General features: G+C 39.1%; 1 protein-coding gene across 4 annotated transcripts in view; it reads right to left on the bottom strand.

The window, feature by feature from the left end:
* The window catches only part of HDAC4 (histone deacetylase 4), a 270,470-nt gene that overhangs the window by 72,456 nt on the left and 178,220 nt on the right, over window positions 1-19,794 (bottom strand). For 3 of the 4 annotated variants that reach the window (XM_085304382.1, XM_085304384.1, XM_085304383.1), the window contains exons 8-11: window positions 10,675-10,806; window positions 7,292-7,404; window positions 2,683-2,799; window positions 2,397-2,595 (exon numbers count right to left, since the gene is read on the bottom strand). In XM_085304382.1, the coding sequence (XP_085160508.1) occupies window positions 2,397-2,595; window positions 2,683-2,799; window positions 7,292-7,404; window positions 10,675-10,806 (561 nt within the window). Of the gene's footprint in view, window positions 1-2,396; window positions 2,596-2,682; window positions 2,800-7,291; window positions 7,405-10,665; window positions 10,807-19,794 lie in introns of all 4 variants that reach the window. The other variant, XM_085304381.1, reaches the window with a different exon arrangement.

Below are 19,794 nucleotides of genomic sequence, written 5' to 3'. Positions count from 1 at the left end.
GGAAAGATTGCTCAAGCAGTCAGTAATATTCAGATATGAGGCAGTTCAAGAACTGGAGAAGTTGTTTCTTCACTTGGTCTTTCATTGAGAACATAGAGAAGCTGTACAGAAGTCTGCAGCCTGYTGAACACAATGATTTGGAAAACAGCTTGCAACACCTGTCCCACCAGTGGGCAAGGACACTACTTCCCATGCCCACTGATTTTGCAGAACCACCCTGCTTGTAGTAATCAGATTCATTTTGAAGCCTCTATTCTTRTGAGAAGATTGTCTGTGTTTCTGTCACCCTGTGCTTTTCTGAAAAGAGTAAAAYAAAAGGGCATCATTTTCTTTCCTCTTTTTTAATATATACTTAATTTAGAAAGATATGGTTCATTTCCCTTATAGTACAGTTCCTCTAACCAAAAGCTGAAATTACAGAGCATGGAAAGGAATCCTCTACAGTCTGTATACAGTATCTTGGAAGATGACTTTGCTCTAAGAGAATGACCAAGGTCTCATGTGAAGGCTTTTCAGGGAGACACTTTGTTCCTATTCAGGACATGAACATTCATGTGAAGGATATCCAGAGTACCCTGCACAACAGCAACAGTACATCTAAGGTAGTCTGCTCTAGTGGGAGACGCAGCCACGATGCTTAGATTTTATCATCACTTTCTACTCAGCGTAAGGTGTTCCTTGAACTCCAGCTAGGATCCAGAAACCAGCCTAGCAAAACTCGTTCCCAGCTCACAAAAGGAGCAAACCTCTGTTCAGTAGTGACTCATGATCTCCCATAACCCTCATGCCTAACCTCCTCCACAGAAAGAGAAGCCTGCCATCTGTGCTATCTCCTTTTGCAGCAGTCAGAAGACTAAGCTCCAAAGCTGAAGGSTACCTGCAGAACACTAATCAACTCCCTTTGCTTCCGAAGAAGTTGGAGGTACCAACTATGATCTGGCAGCTTGTCCATTCAGGGCTTTTGAGACCATGTTATCTTGCTCTGTTTCAGTTGCTGTATCTGGAACATGTATTTGTTGTTGCTAGACTGCTGTACAGTGAAGATTCTCCTAAGCAGTGGCTGTCACTGGTTATACCTGCCCTGAAAACACCACGTGTACAGCAGACGGACTAGAAAAAATGCATTTAGCAACCAAAACAATACGCTATAAACTCCAGGGAGCTTTGGAGGAGGTAGAAGAAAAAAGTCCACTTCCCACATGTGCTTTAAGGCAAACGTCAGCACAAACCTGGAAGAAAATTCGGTTGACTGAGTAAGAGGGGGAATCTTCCCTGSTGGTTCTTAATCATCAGTCTTTGGGCAAAGGACAATTGGTGAAGAGACACAAACTTTAGATAATCTCATTTTGCCATCACAAAAAAGGTAATAGAAAATTTCATAAAGGTCCAAGAAATCTGTACAAACCACTCTCACAGCCCAAGAGTGTTGGTTAAACACCACAATTCCATTCTTCAGCCTCATGGTACGTACACATTTTTAAATYTATCACAGCCTCAGGTATATTCCTGGGACTGAATGTAAAACCAGACAGGAGCCAAATCAGACAGCACTGCTGTGACGTTTTAGTGACCAACATCCCTCAGGAATTCCCATTATAAAGGGAATGAAAAAATATTTCAGAAGTCAATATTTCTTTAATGTATACAGAATATACTTTGTCCTAATCTTTACTCTAATATTACATACTGTAGACAGAAATGTATCCTGCCAGGGATTATTACCTTGATTCAATCCTATTTATAGAAATACGCCTTTCCRCAGGTGCTTAATTCTGAGAGTATTACACAGGGAACAATTCAAAGCAATCAACACACTGAAATTGTAACATATACAAACAAATACAATCTGTTTGAATGCAACAGATTTTGCCAAGTTTTTTTGTCATTTATTATAATGGTGAAAAGCCAGTATTTTAATCTATGCTTTTGTAAATATATGTTCTGGTATATATGGAACAGAAAACATCATGGATAAATAGGAATGGTGATAAGTGAAGTAAGAAACAACATTTTTATTGCCAATTTAWTCTAAACTAATTAGAATTTTAACTATAAAGTAGATTTAAATTGTTACCTACAAACTTAGGCTTCCATAYGGAAGTAAATGCTATTTAATTCCATTTTGCCAAGATGACAAGCTATTTTGTTTTTCCTACAAGTCCAGCTTTTCCTACAAGGCAGCTTTTCCTACCACTGGAAGATGTAGGCAATCTCAGCTTTTACAAACGTTGCCACTATCCTTGAATCAATGAACACACATCTTCTTTGTGATTTTTTTGCAAAAAAAAAAAATAAATAAATAAAATAAATTAAAAAAGTAATGAATGTCCTACCCTCTTTTCCCCTAGCTGGGCTTCTATATTGTGGTGTTTGAATGCTATCTGTGGTGTTCTCACCTGTGACCAGGGGAGTTTGTGCAGTCGGCTGTTCCAGTAGGACCATGTGTTGCAGAAGGGGGTTATGTGCAGTTCCCCCATCTCTTTCCAGCGTTGTAGTGCTCAAGTAGGGAGTGAGGTGGGTGCCGGGGAACAAAGAGATCCGCTGTTGTAAGGCAGGGAGAGCAAGCCTCTCCGCRTCCTGCTGTGCTGATCCTCCCTGGAAAGGCACAGGCAATGATACAGTGACTTAAGGGCTAAAGACAGCTGCAAATACCAAGCCAAATCCGTGCCCAACATCACTTACACTGGAAGGACCGGTCGCAGGCAGCCCTAGCGTGATGTTGGGCAACGATGGCGACGTGTAGAGCGGTAGCTGGGTCACGGAGCCTTCACGATTCACCAGTCTGTGAGCCAGGCTGGTCTGGAAACCAAAGCAAGAACATCGCCCCCATGAGACAGCATCCAGGGATGGGACTGAGGACACATCAGACATACCCATGCACCCCACCAGCATTCTGCTTTCTTGCAGGCTTCAGATAGTGCCACTGCAAAAAGCTTCTCTAGAGAAAGATTTAACAGCCCACTTGCTCCTCTAAAAGTAAAGTATGTGTTCTTTTAAATCCAAAACAGATTACCTAAAAAAAAAAAAAAAAGGCATTGCAATGGATTGTTGTCCTCTTTAGCAAATCGCAGTTTATGCTATTTACTAGTGGGTTTTAGGTTAAAGTAGACTTCAAAATCTCATCAAAAAGCCTTAAGATAGTGCTTATGCAGCTATTTCTGGATTTTTAGGATGCAAGTGGGATGTAGTATATTATGTTACAGCCATTTAAGGAAAGAACACTTGTGCAAAAATTCCATTAATTTCAAGAACAATTGGTTTGAAATATATGATAAAACTCATTGAAAAAATGACATTACTTCAAACTGCCTGCTATCCTTGTTAGGAGATAAATGTTCTGATCACACTGAATTCTCCGGTGGGTAATCTTCCAACCAAAATAAAATAAAAAGGAGTTCAAATTGCAAAAGATTTTCTACAGAATTTCTACTATTTTAACTTAGGCATTATTGAGAAAAAACAAATTATGACTAATCCAACATTATACTATGCAAAAACCTATATCARCGTAACAGAGAGATCTGAATAATGGCTTTATGCATTTTAGCCCWAATCTCCAAGCCCTTTAAATCAATGTGACTTTGCAGTTTATTTCCCTGACTGCAAAACCATCTCTAGGTAATAAGGACTATTTTGTTCTTTCAAGGACTCTAAGGTAAAACAGGGTGAAAAACGGACCACTGTAGCAACCATTGAGAGAAAAACAAAACAAAACAGCCCCCCCCAAACCCTATGTACTTAAGAACTAATATTGAAAAACACTCTATAAAGAACAATCTTCAAAAAAACTTGCCTCCTGCATTTCTTGAGATTTAACCAGGTTAGCTGCCAGCTTTAATGGCCAGCATTGCAGCCTGAGGTTAGTGCTCCCCAAAAAGCAAAGCCAGGGAATAGAAAAACTTTCCCRGGACCACATTTGCCAGCTTTGCTGGACACCGGCATGTACTTGTAAATGCACATGTTGACATGCCACTGATTTCTATTTATCCTCTTAGCATCCAGCTGCTCCTGCATTCCAGACATTTGGTAAGCTTGCCTAGCTTTCCTATGACACTACACAAAAGCTCCCCCATTGAGTTAAACTCTTCCCATCTTATCTTCTTGTGCYTTCATGAACGTCAGTCGAGCTGGTTGAAAATACATCCCAGATCAGTTCTCCCTTTGAAGGAGTAAACATGTATTTAAGATCTCAGTTCATAATTACACAACTGTGAATTTATATATAGAGCACTTAACATTTTTGCTGCCACAAAGGAGGAAAATTGAAGAGAGTAACAAGTTTTGCTGCTGAATGGTACCTGGGAAGGGCACATGATAGTGCATGCCCACACTTTTTGCAAGCAATTTTGAACACTACCAGCAATTTTGCTCTAATTTAAATCTCACAGAACATTAGCACAGAGAATAAGGTAGTTATTGTCGGCAAAGTAATGAAATATTTTACCGCTACCACAAATGAAACAAAACTACGCCCATTAACTCCTTGAACAATCCATACCATGTAGTTGTGCCTCAAACAATCTCATGAGAATTTGTTTTAAAAACAATGAAGAGAAAAATGCAACAGATTGAAACTAATAGCAAATGATGTTTACTGGCATTATCATCACTTTAAATACACAGGTCTCATCTGCGGATTGCGCACAAACATCTATAGAACTGCACAGAAAGGCACAATTTCAGTATGTACAATTTTCATCTGGAATGAGGTACTTTTACAGTCATATCAATTGCAATGGCAATGAACAACCTGTGCCTTCGAAAGACAATAAATTCTTAAGATTTAAAAACAATTAAAAAATGGACTTTAGTAGGGTGGTCCTTCTATACTCAAGGCAAGCATTTAACCTTAAATAATGAACTCAGAGACCATGTTCCAGCATATCTGGAATGGTTCAAGAGGTGACCTTCTGACAAACTGACAATTTCTCATATAAACTAAAATGCAAAGGTAAACATGAAACACAAAGCTGGCAATATTAAGTTTYTGGAAGCATTTAAATATTCATAGTATGGGAAAGTGGAAACTTGATAAAGGACTAGTCAACTGGTATCACAGTTGGGCTACCATATAATACTAGTAATACTAAAGAACAAGATCCAAAAGAAACCAAAACCCTAGTTTACTCAGCTTTTCCTCAAATAAATTTAGACAATTAAAATACATATAGGCAAACAGGGCAGCTGGTAACATGCAACATGCAATGCTAGAACAAGGAAAAGACCAAAGCCATTTTCCCACAAAAAAAATAATGCAAAGAACTAGAACATTTAGCCAAGCAATTCAAGTAGGAGAACAGCAGAAAAAATTGTGCAATAGGTTATAAGTGTTCTTTTTGCCACCATATAATGATTTATGGTTTCTTCTGCTCTTGTGATGGCAGCAATCCAACACACCACATGCACTCCTGGGTAGTTCTCAAATTACCACAATCATTCATATGCTACATTTTTGCTATTTTCCAAAAATTATAAAAAGCTGAAAAAAACCTGGGCATGACTTCCAGAGAAATTTTAACTCCATTTTTCCCCTTCTTTTTGCTTAAGTTTTTTTGGAGATGGAGATACTACTCCATTTAAAATTCCAGATCAACATGTTTCCTTTCTCATATACAACAGCATTACCATGAATCAGCCTCTACAGTAAAGCTGCAAAAGAGATAAATGAAAGGTGATTGCCTTCTACATTTCTGGCAACTCCTTCCAGAGAACTGTTTTGGCAGTGCACGGATTCTTTTTTGTATAGTCTGTGCCACTTGTGCCTCAGTCTAATTTATAAAATTGCTGCTCTATGAGCAGTCCATGAAAAGAGCTTTCTTAAAGTCTGTGTCTGTGCCCATTTTATTAGGTATTGCTAGCCTAGTCACAATTCATTAGTTCAATTTATTTATTTGAAAAATAAAAYGGTTAAGGTGAGTACTATATCTTCATGTTCACCTTTAGAAGCTAATACTGGCTTGCAGGAAGCAGCCTGTTCCATCTAGATTGCAAGAAGTGATCAAATCCACTACTTTTTTCCACCACTAGCACTTACAGATCTGCAGTTTGCTAAATGTAGACCAGATCTATTTCTCCTGAACCAGCAAAACCGGAAACTAAGGGCAAGCCTACCTGTGGCAAACAGAGAGCAGTGTCTCCAATGTGCCCTTAGCTATAGGGTTGCGTATGTAAGATAGCACTTCCCAGACCTCCTCCAAACTACTAAATGGATGGCATGCAATTTGAAAGCCACACGTCTTTACAACAGCTCTGGTTCACAGTGTCAAGTGAAGACTCTACGTTATACTGTCTTAATCTGTATAATAACTGCAATGGACTATAGCGGACATAGATATGTGTTGAGTAATTTGGCATGGGAGAGTGTTAATAGAAAGGGTGGAGTAGAAGGTATATTCCTTATATTAAAGGATGTTACACTATGTTAGAAATAAAAACAAAGTGAAAACCTGTGTAAGCAAAAAAAGCCTACATATATGCTATAAAAAAAAGCATTTTCAAACTCTCAAGGTCAATTTGAGAAGACAATAGTAGGTTAATATGCTTTCTTGTAAAAGCTCAAGCTTGGTTTTACAGTCCTGATGATGACAGACACTATATTCAAGGGGAAAACAGCTAATGGCAAGCTGGGAAAAAAGATACATATCCATGTCAGGACACAACCCCATTGCTTTTCTACAGATAAAGCTTAAAGATATCTCTATCAACCTTCAGAAAAAGGTGGGCTTCAGTAACTCTGGACAATGGAACTGCTATGTGGAACCATACTCAACCTAGACCAATACCCTTCCCTAGATAACCATGGCAGATATTTCAGGTGATGGCAAAAGCTTAAGCGATTATAAATTAGTCCATGGTACTAGGCACCAAGCTTTCAAATCCTATACATGAAGGTTAAACTGGTTTCCTCTAATCCAGCTCTAGTCTGCTCCTACGGCACTTACTAGATTCAGCCTATTCTGCAAAATACAGGAAGAGATGCCCCAAATTTTAAAATACTTACATTTGACCAGGAAATGCTTTTCATGTTTTTCCTCCCCAAATCATTTTATTTTTACTACTGATTCATAATAAAACCACACGCAGCTCATGAGCTGGCTTAAACTAAATTTAAGACACAGATAATGTGTCYGGTCAACCCAAATTGGGAGGTTAAGTCCCAAAGTCTGCTCTGAACTACAATGTAAAGTTTTCAGTAGGAGTCATATCAATTTGTACATCCAAATTCTTAGGACATTGCAAAAAGAGATTAGAAACTCAAGTATTAAAATCAGACTAAAGAACAGCTCTGTACCTCTGCTTGAATACTTGTGACCGATCCTGTAATTCCATTCTCAGCACTTATGTTGTTGGAGCTGTTGTTTGGAGAGCTGGGACCAGATCCAGGAGCACTGTTGCATGCAGAGTCTAAAATACATCCAAAAGCAACTTTTAGACACATTACAAGCAATCTCTGCAATGCTATTTAGACAGGAAACAACCCCTCAAATTCTGTTTTTGGAGGAAAACACCCCTATGCCCCACATCCCCTTTAAATCTTAACAGGACTTATAAAATACTGACAAATACACTTTGAAATCATCCCTCCAAGTACGTGCTTACTTTATTTATGTCTTTTTCTGCATGGGCATTTCTCTTATAGGGCACTAATAACCAAAAAYATGATCAGAACATAATAGAAGACATGCAAAGCCTGAAGAGGCCAAACTGCAGGACGTCAAACTGTCCTACTTCATTTTCCTCAAGTGTCTTCTTCAGCCCTCTTCAGTATTTAATCCCAGAGCTCCCCTCTCAAAGTGTACTGCATCAGACTTCATCCTTGAACTGCAAGGCAACCTTTACATTTTCTCATGTTGCCTTCTGGTCCATCTGGCCACTACAGAGTCCTTGTGCTTATCTGACACGAGAGCTGACTTACTTTTATAATAAGGCACATAACAAAGCACTGAGATTTATAATTCAGGCCTCCGAGCCCAAGTTTTAAGTCTGCACTAGTGAATGGATTTAATACAGGTCCCCACATGCGACAGGGGGTAACTTTTTTTATTTTATATAGGTCCCTGAGTAGTGAGAGCCCTGAAGCCAGCACTTGCCCTTCACGCCCTGCATCACACATGTCAAATTAAGTAATTTAATAACCCCTCTGGAGCTGAAGAACATGTTTCCTCTCACTCCTAGCATAAGATCACGGGAAGTAGGCTCAGAGGATTGGGAATTAGTTGACACACCTCAAATCTTTTGCTGGAAAAAGGGCTGCTTTGAAAGGGATATGCATTTTCTGTTCCTTTCTCCTCAGTCCCTGGCCAGTGGATGGTCAAATCTGCAGCCACTCCTGGTATTTTTTCAGGATGACAAATTAAATCACTTTAAAAGTTTTGAAAACTGCACAAGTGAGACACGACTAGGCAGACCACTGGCCAAAATCATGGACTGAGGACATTTTATAGAAATCAGGTAAAACTGTATAAAGACCAAGAGACCAAGTTCTTTCTGAGATACTGCCTTTTATCAGCAAGTCTTCTCCACTTGGGGAGTAAACTCTCTCTTATTGGAAAGACCCAGTGTGGAGTTCATCCCCATTAATAACTCTGTTACCATCTGAAAGCTCAGAAAATCCATCTACCTTTGTATATTTTATCAACACATTCTCTGTGGACTCACTAACCAGAACCACTGAGATGTTCAACTTGAAACCAAAGCCTCCCCAATAATGATACAAAAACAATAACAAACCAAAACAGTATATGAGATTGCAACAGGCAGAAAACTTCCCCGAGAAGGTGTCTCACCTGGTGTATGGAACAGTTTCCAGTGTTTCTTTTTTTATTTTGGAAGGTACGTAACATTAAAACTTTTTTTCCTGAATGTTCCCACTCCCTAAGCACAGGATTTGACCAACTCCAGAAGAATCTCCTAGCAGCTGCCATCCTGTAATTGCTCTAGAATGTTCAAGTAGAAATAATGCCAGTTGTTACAATTTCAGGGGTCTTTTAATAGCTTTTTTTGGTGGCATTATTCAGTACACATTATTACGCTACTTTGATCCGTGCAAGTTCCACAGATTCCACATGTGCATTCCAGAAGGCTCTGCAGGTTCCAGGGAGGTATCAAAGAGCGAGACCAGAAACAAGCCTGCACATACTCTCCCTGTGATATTAAGGATGCATTGAAGCCGCTCTTCTCCAGGTCCCATAACATAGGTTCAATTCTCAAATCAGAACGTCCAAGATACTGTGCAGAACACCGTCCTGACATCACTGCTTTAAGGTTAAATGCCTGCTTGAGAGGGCTTGGTAAGCTTCTCCTTTGAACAACGACTTCAAACATTACTTTCTATTTCCACTACCGTTCTTTACTGTATAAAATTATACCATGAGGATAAATACTCCCTCCTATTATAGAGCTATGAACAAAAGACCTGTATGAAGAGAGCATATTATGTGCTTGCATTTATAACTTGTAGACAGGCACTTTGCAAGCTTTTGCACAGCCATAAGAAGAAGTTAACTGAAGGCAGCTCTTCTTCAGCACTGATCAAAGATGTTGCCCGTCTCCCCTTCTGATCTCAACTGGTCAGAACGTAAGCACTTGGCAGCCAGAGTGCTGAAAAGCAGGAAGGTCCACTGTCATTTTTGAAGGCACTCCTGGGACATGGAGCTAGCATACAGACATTAGGGCCTCTTTTATCCTAAAAAGCCCTATGACAGATAGCACTACATGGGAAGTGGAGTAGATTTGATTTTCAGATGGGACATGAATGATGCAAGGCTGTTAAAATCATCTATTTTCTTTGCAAATAGAGAGGCTCTGATACAAAGCAGAGCACAGCTACCCTAAAATCTCCTGAAACCACTATGCTATCTAAAGTGAGCTCACTTTCAAGTTGTTTGAATCATGATAGCATGCCTTAAAGTGGCCCCAAAAGCCTGAAAAAGCAGTCATCCAGTGGTACTTACGTACAGGCATCCCTAGATGGTGCTAAGAATTAACTTTATGGTAATCTACATAATCTATTTACTGTGATCCCTCCTTACAAACTTCACCCCAAAAGAATACTATTTTTCAACAAGAAACTGAAATAAGTAGTCAAAAATATCATATATATATGTGTGTGTGTATATATATGTATGTGTATGTGTACATATATATACATACACACACACACACACATATATATATAAAGCCTTACATGTTTTAAAATTTCAGCATAATTACTTAACAAGGAACTATGGCAGTCTGCCCAAAGCCTAAAACAAATATGGTTTGTAAAGCATTTACTGCTGGAGGAAATCAGTCATGAATTATGGCCTCCTCATGGATACTACTACTTCTAAACAGTCTGTTGCTGAAGATCACAGAAATGTTTAAGGGAAAATAATACAACAGTAACATATCTGCATTTATCTAAAGAAGTCTTAAAGCTTGGCAGTAAAAATAAGTTTATCGACTTGGTGATGCTGCTTCAATACATGAATATCCAAAAAATCACCTTGCTGACTCACACCTCCATCAAGCCCTGCTGAACATAGCTCACATCATTCAGGTCTCTAGACCATTAAAAGGCACACAACAGAATCAGACTACAGTATTAAGCAGATGTAAGAACTGCCTTTGGAAAGGGACACTTCATATAATGTTTGGTAGGCAGCATAATGTTCGGTTGCTTACCCAACATACCTGTGACATCCAATGGACGCTTCTTAAGAGCGGTAACCACTGGACCATCTTTTCTACGCAAGAGGGGGCTGCTCCGTCTTTCGGCCACTTTTTGCTTTAGTCTGGACCGTAGTTTCAGATTGGGTTCAGATGCTGAACAGAAAAAGGAAAAGTCATCATTGCAAGCAAACAGCAGTTTAGTTCATATTATTTTAATCATTTTCTACTGAATACAAAAGCTGAATTACAATTAAGCATCTACAAAACTGTAAATGAAATTAGTCATTTGATACTGTACATTTGGAACAAAGAATTCATAACATAGCAAACAGGATCCAGTCAATAGTATTTTAATTAAAAAATAATCATTATTATGCAATGTCTTCTCCGAAATGAAGACACAGACTTACAACCTGCTGTGAAACTCACTCAGACTAGTGCAGAGAATTGTACTTCCTTCGTTCTTGCCTCTGGCCCAACGAGTTTCCAAGTTAGTGGTAAAACCCAACCGGAGTGATCTAAAAATTGCTACATGAATCAGTGAGACATCTGAGATGAAGGAGTCCTACCAAGCTGAGATGTTGCTGCTTGGTCAGCTTGGGGCGTTACTGTGTGGCTGAGACACCATCTGCGATTTGTTGCCGCAATGGGCAGCTCCATGTCCTGGGAATCATCCAGGCCCAGGGGAAACTGGCTTAGGTAGGTAAGCCAGCAGGAAAAAWCAAAGAAAAAAAACAAAAACCAAACTCAAACCTCACAACAAAAAGGACAAGTTTTCCTAGTGGATTAGCTCCCTGAAGCACCTCACCTTGGGGTCAGGTGAGTACTAGCATTAGTTCAAGAAAAACAGCAGAAGAGTGAGGCCAAGGCCAAGGCCAAAGCCAAAGCCAGGGAGTAGATGTTTTGCCTATTTGGGRAGCAACTTCATTACATCATCACAATCACAAGGTAAAACTGTATGTAAAAACACATCAAACACTTCGAGAATCCAGGCTTGCCAAGGGTAGGTGTGCATACACTTTCGGAGACCACTACCTGACTTGCTTTGGGTACATCATCCATTTTAGATATYCTCTTAAATACAAGTTGTGGCTGTACTCATATCCTGAGATTTAATTTCTTCGAAAGTCAAAACAGATCTCCCAGGATCCCTTAATACCTCTGGGCTAATGACAATAGGCAACACCGAACACATTAGCACTGCACATCTTATCAGCTTCTTACAAATGTAATGAAGCCTTAAGTAAAGATTCCTCCTGCAAGATCATTTCCTCCATGAACTTTGTGATCTCTTGAGTAGACGTGAAATACCTATTTTTCAACAAGAAAYTGAAATAAGTAGTCAAAAATATCATATATATATATGTGTGTGTGTATATATATATGTATGTGTATGTGTACATACACACACACACACACACACACACACACATATATAAAGCTTTAGTGCTTGAGGGCTCCCAACAGGAGATCCGTGAACTGGCCCAATGTTGTCCCTTCCTCCAGTCTCTCAACAACTCTGTGGCTTAATCTTGACTTCATCTACTGACTCTCCACACTCAAGAGCCAATAATCTAAACTTCAGAAGACTTAAAATGTGGCTTACAGTCTGCTTTGAATTAACTAGTTGTCTCTGACCACTACATCTTGTAAAAAAGATCAAGATTGACTATGCTAATTGCAGGGCTCAAAAATCAAAAGCTGAGGAGTTCAAAATGAAATGCTCGATGTAAATCCATCAAAACAATTCTTTGATGAAATTTTAGGAAGGATGAAAAGGAAAAAGCTTTTCATTAATGTTTTGGACAGAAAAATGCCAGCAAGAAATAAAGGAAGCACTGAAAGAAAGTGTCAGCCTCATCAAGATGATACTTAAAATGCCGTATGAAGTGCATTAGCAAAGGTGGAAAATCATCTTCTAGAACATTTGCATATAAAATGGCAGGGGACTGAATGCAAATCTGTCATTCGCATGGAGGACAAAGGTAGAAGAGCGCACTAGTTAAAATATAAGTGCTTGCTAGTTCATGAAATTTTACCCCCCAGAACTGATTTATTAAGTTTAGAAGTAATCTTTGGACATGACAGCATGCAATACCTCATGTTACACTTATCAATTCACAATTTTAATTTGTTGTAATTATTAAGAATTAGTAACTGTCTAGATGCTTGGGTCAAAACTGAAGTGTCACACCTAGATGCTGGTATATATATTTCTGATATATTTGGACTGCCAACAAACAAATGAAATATAAGCCTTTTCCATTGCCTTGGAAAGGATTTGTCCTCTGGCAAAGAAAAACATGACAATATAAATTGTATTTCAGTGAGAATTTTATTCGTATGTAATTTATTTCCTCTGTGTTGATCYGAAGTATGCTTTCTGATTGGGAACAGACAGGTCACTGTACATTTAAAACAGAGAATCAAAATGGTTAAAAATGCCTTAAAAATAGCAGAGAGACAACAGAAGGACAGATTTGGGGAGGTCACAGATTAGCTATTGCTACAAAATATGGCACAAATATAATGCCACAGCAGAAAATCCTTCTGTGTAACAGAGAGCATTTGACCATGGAGAATTACAGCCTTCAAAGAGAAAACATCTCAAGAAGAAGCTATACCCCCCTTACAGCAAATAGCATATTAGAATTTTGCAGACAAAAGTATTTTCAGGTTAAAGTATTCTGTATATTCCTCCTTGACTTCCTCAGATGAAGTATCAAATTTTGAAACACCAAAATGTCATTTCAACAATCACATTTGTTTTGTGGCATGCTTTGCCTTTGCTCTGTGATGGAAGTGAGAGTTTTTCCCCCTAAAACACAATCCTAAATCAAAGAACATAATCCCTGCATGCATTTAATAGGGTGTTATATAACCCAAACTAGGTGAACTAAAATTCAGTTCTGATAGCATATAACAATCTAAAATTCAAAGAATTTACATACAGCATATCTTATATAAATGGTTTAGTTCTCAACAAAGAAATTTCCAAACTTCAAAACAAGAAGTTAAGGTTATTTAGCTTTTCTTACTCCTACATAATAAAAAAATATATATTTTTAAACTGGAGAGAGCTGTTCTACAAAAGTATAAATTATGAATTCAAGCAACATAAAATTATATTGACAAATAACTATATAACTATTATATAACATGTAACTATACAGCTACTAGACATTCAGTATACTGATTCCATTGTCTCTCCGGAACACCAATTGCACTCAAAATCTCTTCCAATTCATTCTGTCAGGCCACATGTCTAAAACCAAGTGGTGCTAACTACTGTAATTTTGACAATTTGAGACTAAATTACAAAACATACTGGTCTTCTACATCTTAAAGGTGAARTCTTTTAATCAGATAGCATGAAGTTACCCACAAGTTCGACTCCTGTTCAGCAAAGAAATGAAGCACATACCCAGTCTGAGTCAGCTTAAATGAAGCCAGTGGGATTTCTTAAACAGTGACATACTTAGTTTGGCTGATAGCAACTATTTGTTCAAAAAGTATTTTGTTTTTCTCCAAGTGCGTAAATTAATAACTCATGCAAAACATATAAGCCAAAAACTTCCCTAGTTTTCACAAGCTCAAACCCAAGTTACCCCTTTTATACTTCATTTATTACGGCAGGACTCAATGTAATCCAATTCTTCAACATTTATGTCATGCTCATTGTTTTCTTCCTGGAATTGCATCCACTAAGCTGCTGAACTAATCTGACATTAAGTCTGTGCAAGTCAAAAACACAAAATCCTGGTTAGAGTTTACACAGTTCCCATTACCCAGCCACATTTATGAAAAGAAGCCAAACAACGTAGCACGAATATGCCAATTCCCTTCCTTGTACATCTTAACTTTGAGGCACAGAAGGCGGCTGTTATTCCTTTATTTTTTTAAAGCTACATACTAACACTCACCAGCCTGGTAAAAGACAAAGTTACTACCCTGTCACTCTTATAACGCCCAGCTTACTGCATGGCAAATAAAACAGAAGAGAGATTACTGGCAAAGTGTGATGGGCAACTCCACTCCAATGCCATCTCTTGCTAGAGGATAGCTGTCTGAAAATGGCATTTTGCACCACCAGAACTTTAATACAGGTAAATTATCTTTGCTTAAGCAGAAGGGACCACAAGTTCATGGGTTGGCATTTGCCCTCCCCCTCTGTGGCTTCTTTCCCACTTGTCTGGCTCTGTCTCAGACCTTCGTTACCTCTCCTGCTTGCATACATCACGGTCTCTTCTCTCTGCAAATTTACTCATGATGCCACAATAGATTCTGGCAAAGCCCATCACAGGAAAGAAAGGAGGAGAAGGTCACCCAATGCCAACCAAAAAGATTTATTGGCTACAACATCATTTCACCAGGATTTCTCTAAATCCCAAGGGCTGTTCTGTTAACTACTATTTCTGCTTTTTAGTAGTTGCAGGTATCAGCACAGAGGAGGGAAGAAGGCGTATGGTCCTTGAAAAACATCCCTGGGGCTGGTAGGTAACACAGGGCAAAAGTGGCAGCAGAAAATTCCCAAAGTAGAAAGGAAAAAGGGAAAGAAAAGAAGATGAGTAGTCCAAATTTTTGTTACTCATTCGGTGCCATGTTTAAATGGCATCATTTGAAGTAACGCATTTTGGAATCTAGACACAGCATTGGAAAGGGCTAAATAAAAATATTGACTGTGCTGTCTTTCTTTTCTCCTCGCTCTCTGTGTTGGCATGAACACGGTGCATTGGCATTTAACAGCTCTGTGGAAAGGTCATTTTTCTATATTTATAGAAGATTGTGCCCTTAAAACAAAAACTTATTAATGGCTAACAATTATCATTTTTCATCTTGAAGTTTAATAGCTACAATGTCTAAGCAGTAAAGAGAAGGCTTTAACACCCATTAAACCGAACACACAATGTTCACACTTTTTACAGCTTCACTATCATTTGCTTGCTTGACTGCATGAATATGCAAAATAGCAGTTTTGGTGTTCTATTCTAAGGTTTTAAAATGTGCTTCCCAAGACACTCTAAATTTAATCTCAAGTGTTTGCAACTTGTTGATTTATAAAAATTCAAGGTGGGACAAGAATGGAGATGGAGAGCTGTCCCCTCCACTCTTTGTTGCTGCAATTGCATTCTCTCTCCCGGGCTCCCAGTCCACTCACTTCCTGAGTTGTAACCTGTTTGGCATGTCCCTCCCTTAGACTGAGCTACAGCCAGTGGCCTGAAGGCCAACTGACTCTACTCTGAGCAGAACAAATCTAAGCATACACATATGCAGTTAAAAATGGGCCACACTCCTGGCAGTACCTGTGAAGCAGAGTGGGAACTGAGAGGATCAGAAAGAGCAAGGGTTAGGTTGTGGGCCTCCCAGAGCCTCTGCTCCCCAAAATAACCTCTCCCCAAAGTTGACACAAAACCAGAGGACTTCTTTGTTCTTCCACCAGAGGACACTTCTTTTGCATATCATACTCAAGTGCTTCAGTAGGAAGCCCTCACGGTCCGCTGCAACCATGCTAAAAAACATTCAAGCTGGTCTATCAGAGCTCCTGAGCAAGGAAACACCCAATTGACCTTCCTTCTGACTTCTAGTCTACCTTAGCACTGACAAAGGAGGCYTTAGGCGACATGATTTACAGCTTCTGGTTGCATCTGGAGCTACCGCTTGTACCAAAGGAAAAGAAAGAAACGAAAAATTCCCTGCCATGCATTTCGAGATGATGGTCAGAAGTGATGGAGGGAATAAAGAAAACATTTGCTGGTCCTCTAAGTACGCATTAGTTTGCTCTCTAAAATTTCAGTGGTCTCATCTGAAAAGCTATTCTGTAATATCAGAGTAATAAGTGATTTTTGTTTTTAAAAACTTATTTTTGGTTTAAAGAGACATATTCTCCACTTGGAGCAGGAAATGATATTTATAACAGTATAAAATTCTCACATATGTCAATGCCTCCTCTCATCAGAGCATGCCCCAGGGTAGTGCATGGGTCTGTAGGACTCAGTAAGCAGGACAGGAAAGCCAGACCATGCCAGCAACAAGAAGGACAATGTGAGTTGAAAAATAAAGATTCTCTCAAACTTGAGTGACACTCCATGTTGCACAAAGCTCAAAGATTTTCTCTAAATTATACTCCCACACTACGCCAGGATATCAGCCTACTCTATTTTCCCCTAAACAAATCTTTGTCATAAAACAAACCAGTTAAAACATTCCAATAATCAGAATCAATTCAGAGAAGTATTACACCTTTCTCAATAAATGCAGTATTTTAATTTTTAACACATACTTCCTTTTAACTTTTGTTTTCTTTCAAATGATAATTTTTCCGAACAATTTTATCTGCTTAGCTGCAAGTTCGACTCAAACAACCTATGCTCCTGCAACAGTGCAAAGAAACCAACAACATCACCAGATGCTGGGCCCTCTCCTCCCTTAGGCTACTGGCTTTTGCATGGAAGCAAAAGAGTTTTAGCAAACAGGAGACAGTTCCTTGTCATGAACCAGCCCAGCACATGGAAGCGAGAGCCAGCAGGAAGGTGCAGGTTGGGATGACAGCACTGCCCACTTCAGGGACAGCCTTGGAGCTGCGGTAAATGACCATGAACCTGCTATCTAGGGATATCTTACGATCACTGTGGGTCCCCTCTAAGTGGCTCAAAAGAGTGGTTGTTCCCAATTTGCTCATTCTTGACTTGAGCCAGAATAATAATATAGACCTTTTCTTTGTCCTTTAGAAGGCCAATGGACTAGAAATGTGTCAGCACAAGGAGGGTATTTGCCATCCTCCCTCTGCAGCAGGTCCAGAAACACTGGGAAAAGTCAAGCTCTCCAAGCAGCACACATGCTGAAGGCTGCCCTTTTGGACCACACATGAGGGAACGTTCAAGCTTTTTGTTGTTTTCCTTTACTCCTTGAGGGAAATCACTACTGTAAAAGAGTATCCAAGTCACTGTCCAATGATATTGGACTAAAAACATCTCCTTGGAGCCTTCCAATCTGTTCTTAAGTGAGTGAGCTTAAAGGTTAAGACATATTGCTTCTACTCCAAGCTCTAAGACGCAGTGTTTAAGCTATAACCGATTCTCCTTCTTCTGTTGTGACTGCCTAACCATTTGTGCAGAAGGCAAGACACATTGCTAGGATGGGAGGTTTTTTGGTAGGATGCTGCTTCTTTCCTGCTCTCCAGGGAAAACTAGCAGAAAAAGGGTTCTGCAGCACTTTCTAGTTGTCATTTCTTCCCAAATACATACCACACGCATGTACATATCTATCAAGACAGGAAATTCAGAGACCCTGTCTGGCATTAAATCCAGATTAGTTTTGGAAATTCTCTCTATGAGTTGCTCTCCCATAGATCTGAAGTGAAAACATTTGGAAGCACAAGAATTCTTGGGATCTGCAAAATCTTCTTGCTCATCAACCATATTCTGATCCCAGAATCAGCTCCCCAGTACAAAGAGTGGCGATACAGAAAGTAAAGAAATGGTTAGACCCAGAGCCCCAACGATGCTTCACATCGTTGCTGCAGTAGCCATATGCCAAGCAGCCCCTGGAATTAAAGCCAAATAACCCAGGTACCAAGAGTGGCGATTTCCAAATGCTACCATTGTAYAAGTGCACAAAGAGCTGCTATTGCTTCTGATGCAGGGCACGAGGTCTTCTTGTGGGCAACAAACCACAGTGATCTGGCAAACACCAGAGTGCTGTTAAGTGCAAAAGAAAGCACAAAACAAAACAGCACATTTTTGATAGCATCAGTTTTATCAAAAGTCCTGAACCAACTGAATTACTAAATGTGTGAGGAGATAGGTTCAAAGATCAGTTCAGGGTAAAAAAGCCAAGCAGAAGGCACAGGTCTTTCACTTATGGAGACAAAGAAGGTCAAAGGAGAACAGCTGTCTCAGGAAAGGTTTGCTTTATTCAACAGTAGGAACAAAATTATGAGGAGATTTCAGCCGGCTTCACAATCTGCAGTGCTGATTCACAAGGATGTAGCCATTTGTACACTTACAAATTCAGAGAACATCTCATATGAGTACTTCAAAAGAAATGACTACATTTCTTACTTTGGGGTCTAGTTTAAATACAGATATGTAGACAGGGAAATTTTTCAGTTCATACATCCCCAGGAGTTGAACGTGCATTGCCCAAGCAATTCTAGCAGTCATCAAGTTTTACCAAACTTCTACGGATTTCAACAAACCTGGACAATGACCAGTTGAAATGATGTGGCTTCTATCAGAAAACCCAATTAGCTGTCAACTCCCCATGGATGTCAGGAATCTCTACCCTATCTCTTTGCAGGAGCAACTGGAAATCCAGCATCTACCCTGTCCTCACCGGATGTAAAAATGAAAAAAACCTACAAAACAATAATAAAAAAAATAACAAAAACACAAGCACAGTGAAAACTATGTTAAAAAGTTCTCTTCAAGTTTTTTACAAGTCTCTATGATAGTGGTCGATTCAGGTATCTAATCATTTTTTAATACCTCTAAGCATTTTTTAATACCCACACTGCTAAAATTCCAAAAAGCAAGGAACACGATAGTGTAAAAACCTTGTTAATGGAGAGAAAATAACTCTAGCAAGCAGGATACCATATTCTTAGACATGCAAAACTGAAAAGCCACATTAAAAATAACTTCAGTAACCCCTAGAAACTTGTTGACAAATAATTCTTAGGGTCATCAAAAGAACCTACAAAAATCTACCCCAACCCAGATTCTACAGTCACTATGAAAAGGTTTTTTAGGTATTTTCTTTGAGGGTCTCAGTACACTACTCAATGAAAGTACATTAAATTTGGAAGTCATCAGTCTTGATATGGGGGCAGAAAAGGTCACTTACATTTTCTCCTCTCAACAGGTGTAGACAAAGTATGTATACTAAAGGAAGTGTATATGTAATAAAGGAAACTACATAGACAGGAAAAAAATTCTTTCATTAGTCAAGTTATTTAACAATGAAAGGACAAAAGAATGAATAGCATCGACCAGTTGTCATTTCAGCTAAAAAAAAAAAAAAAAAAAAAAAAAAAAAAAAAAAGAGGGAGATTCTCGAGGTCTTTAGATAAGGGGAATTAAGTGCAATGCATCCAGCAGCCAGACTGAGAACAGGATTCAACCATTTAATAACTGGACTATT

The sequence above is a fragment of the Rhea americana genome, unplaced genomic scaffold (genome assembly GCF_003343005.1).
Source record: "Rhea americana isolate MKP2758 unplaced genomic scaffold, rheAme1 scaffold_209, whole genome shotgun sequence".
Classification (NCBI taxonomy): Eukaryota; Metazoa; Chordata; class Aves; order Rheiformes; family Rheidae; genus Rhea; species Rhea americana.
This window is presented reverse-complemented; position numbering and strand designations above follow the sequence as displayed.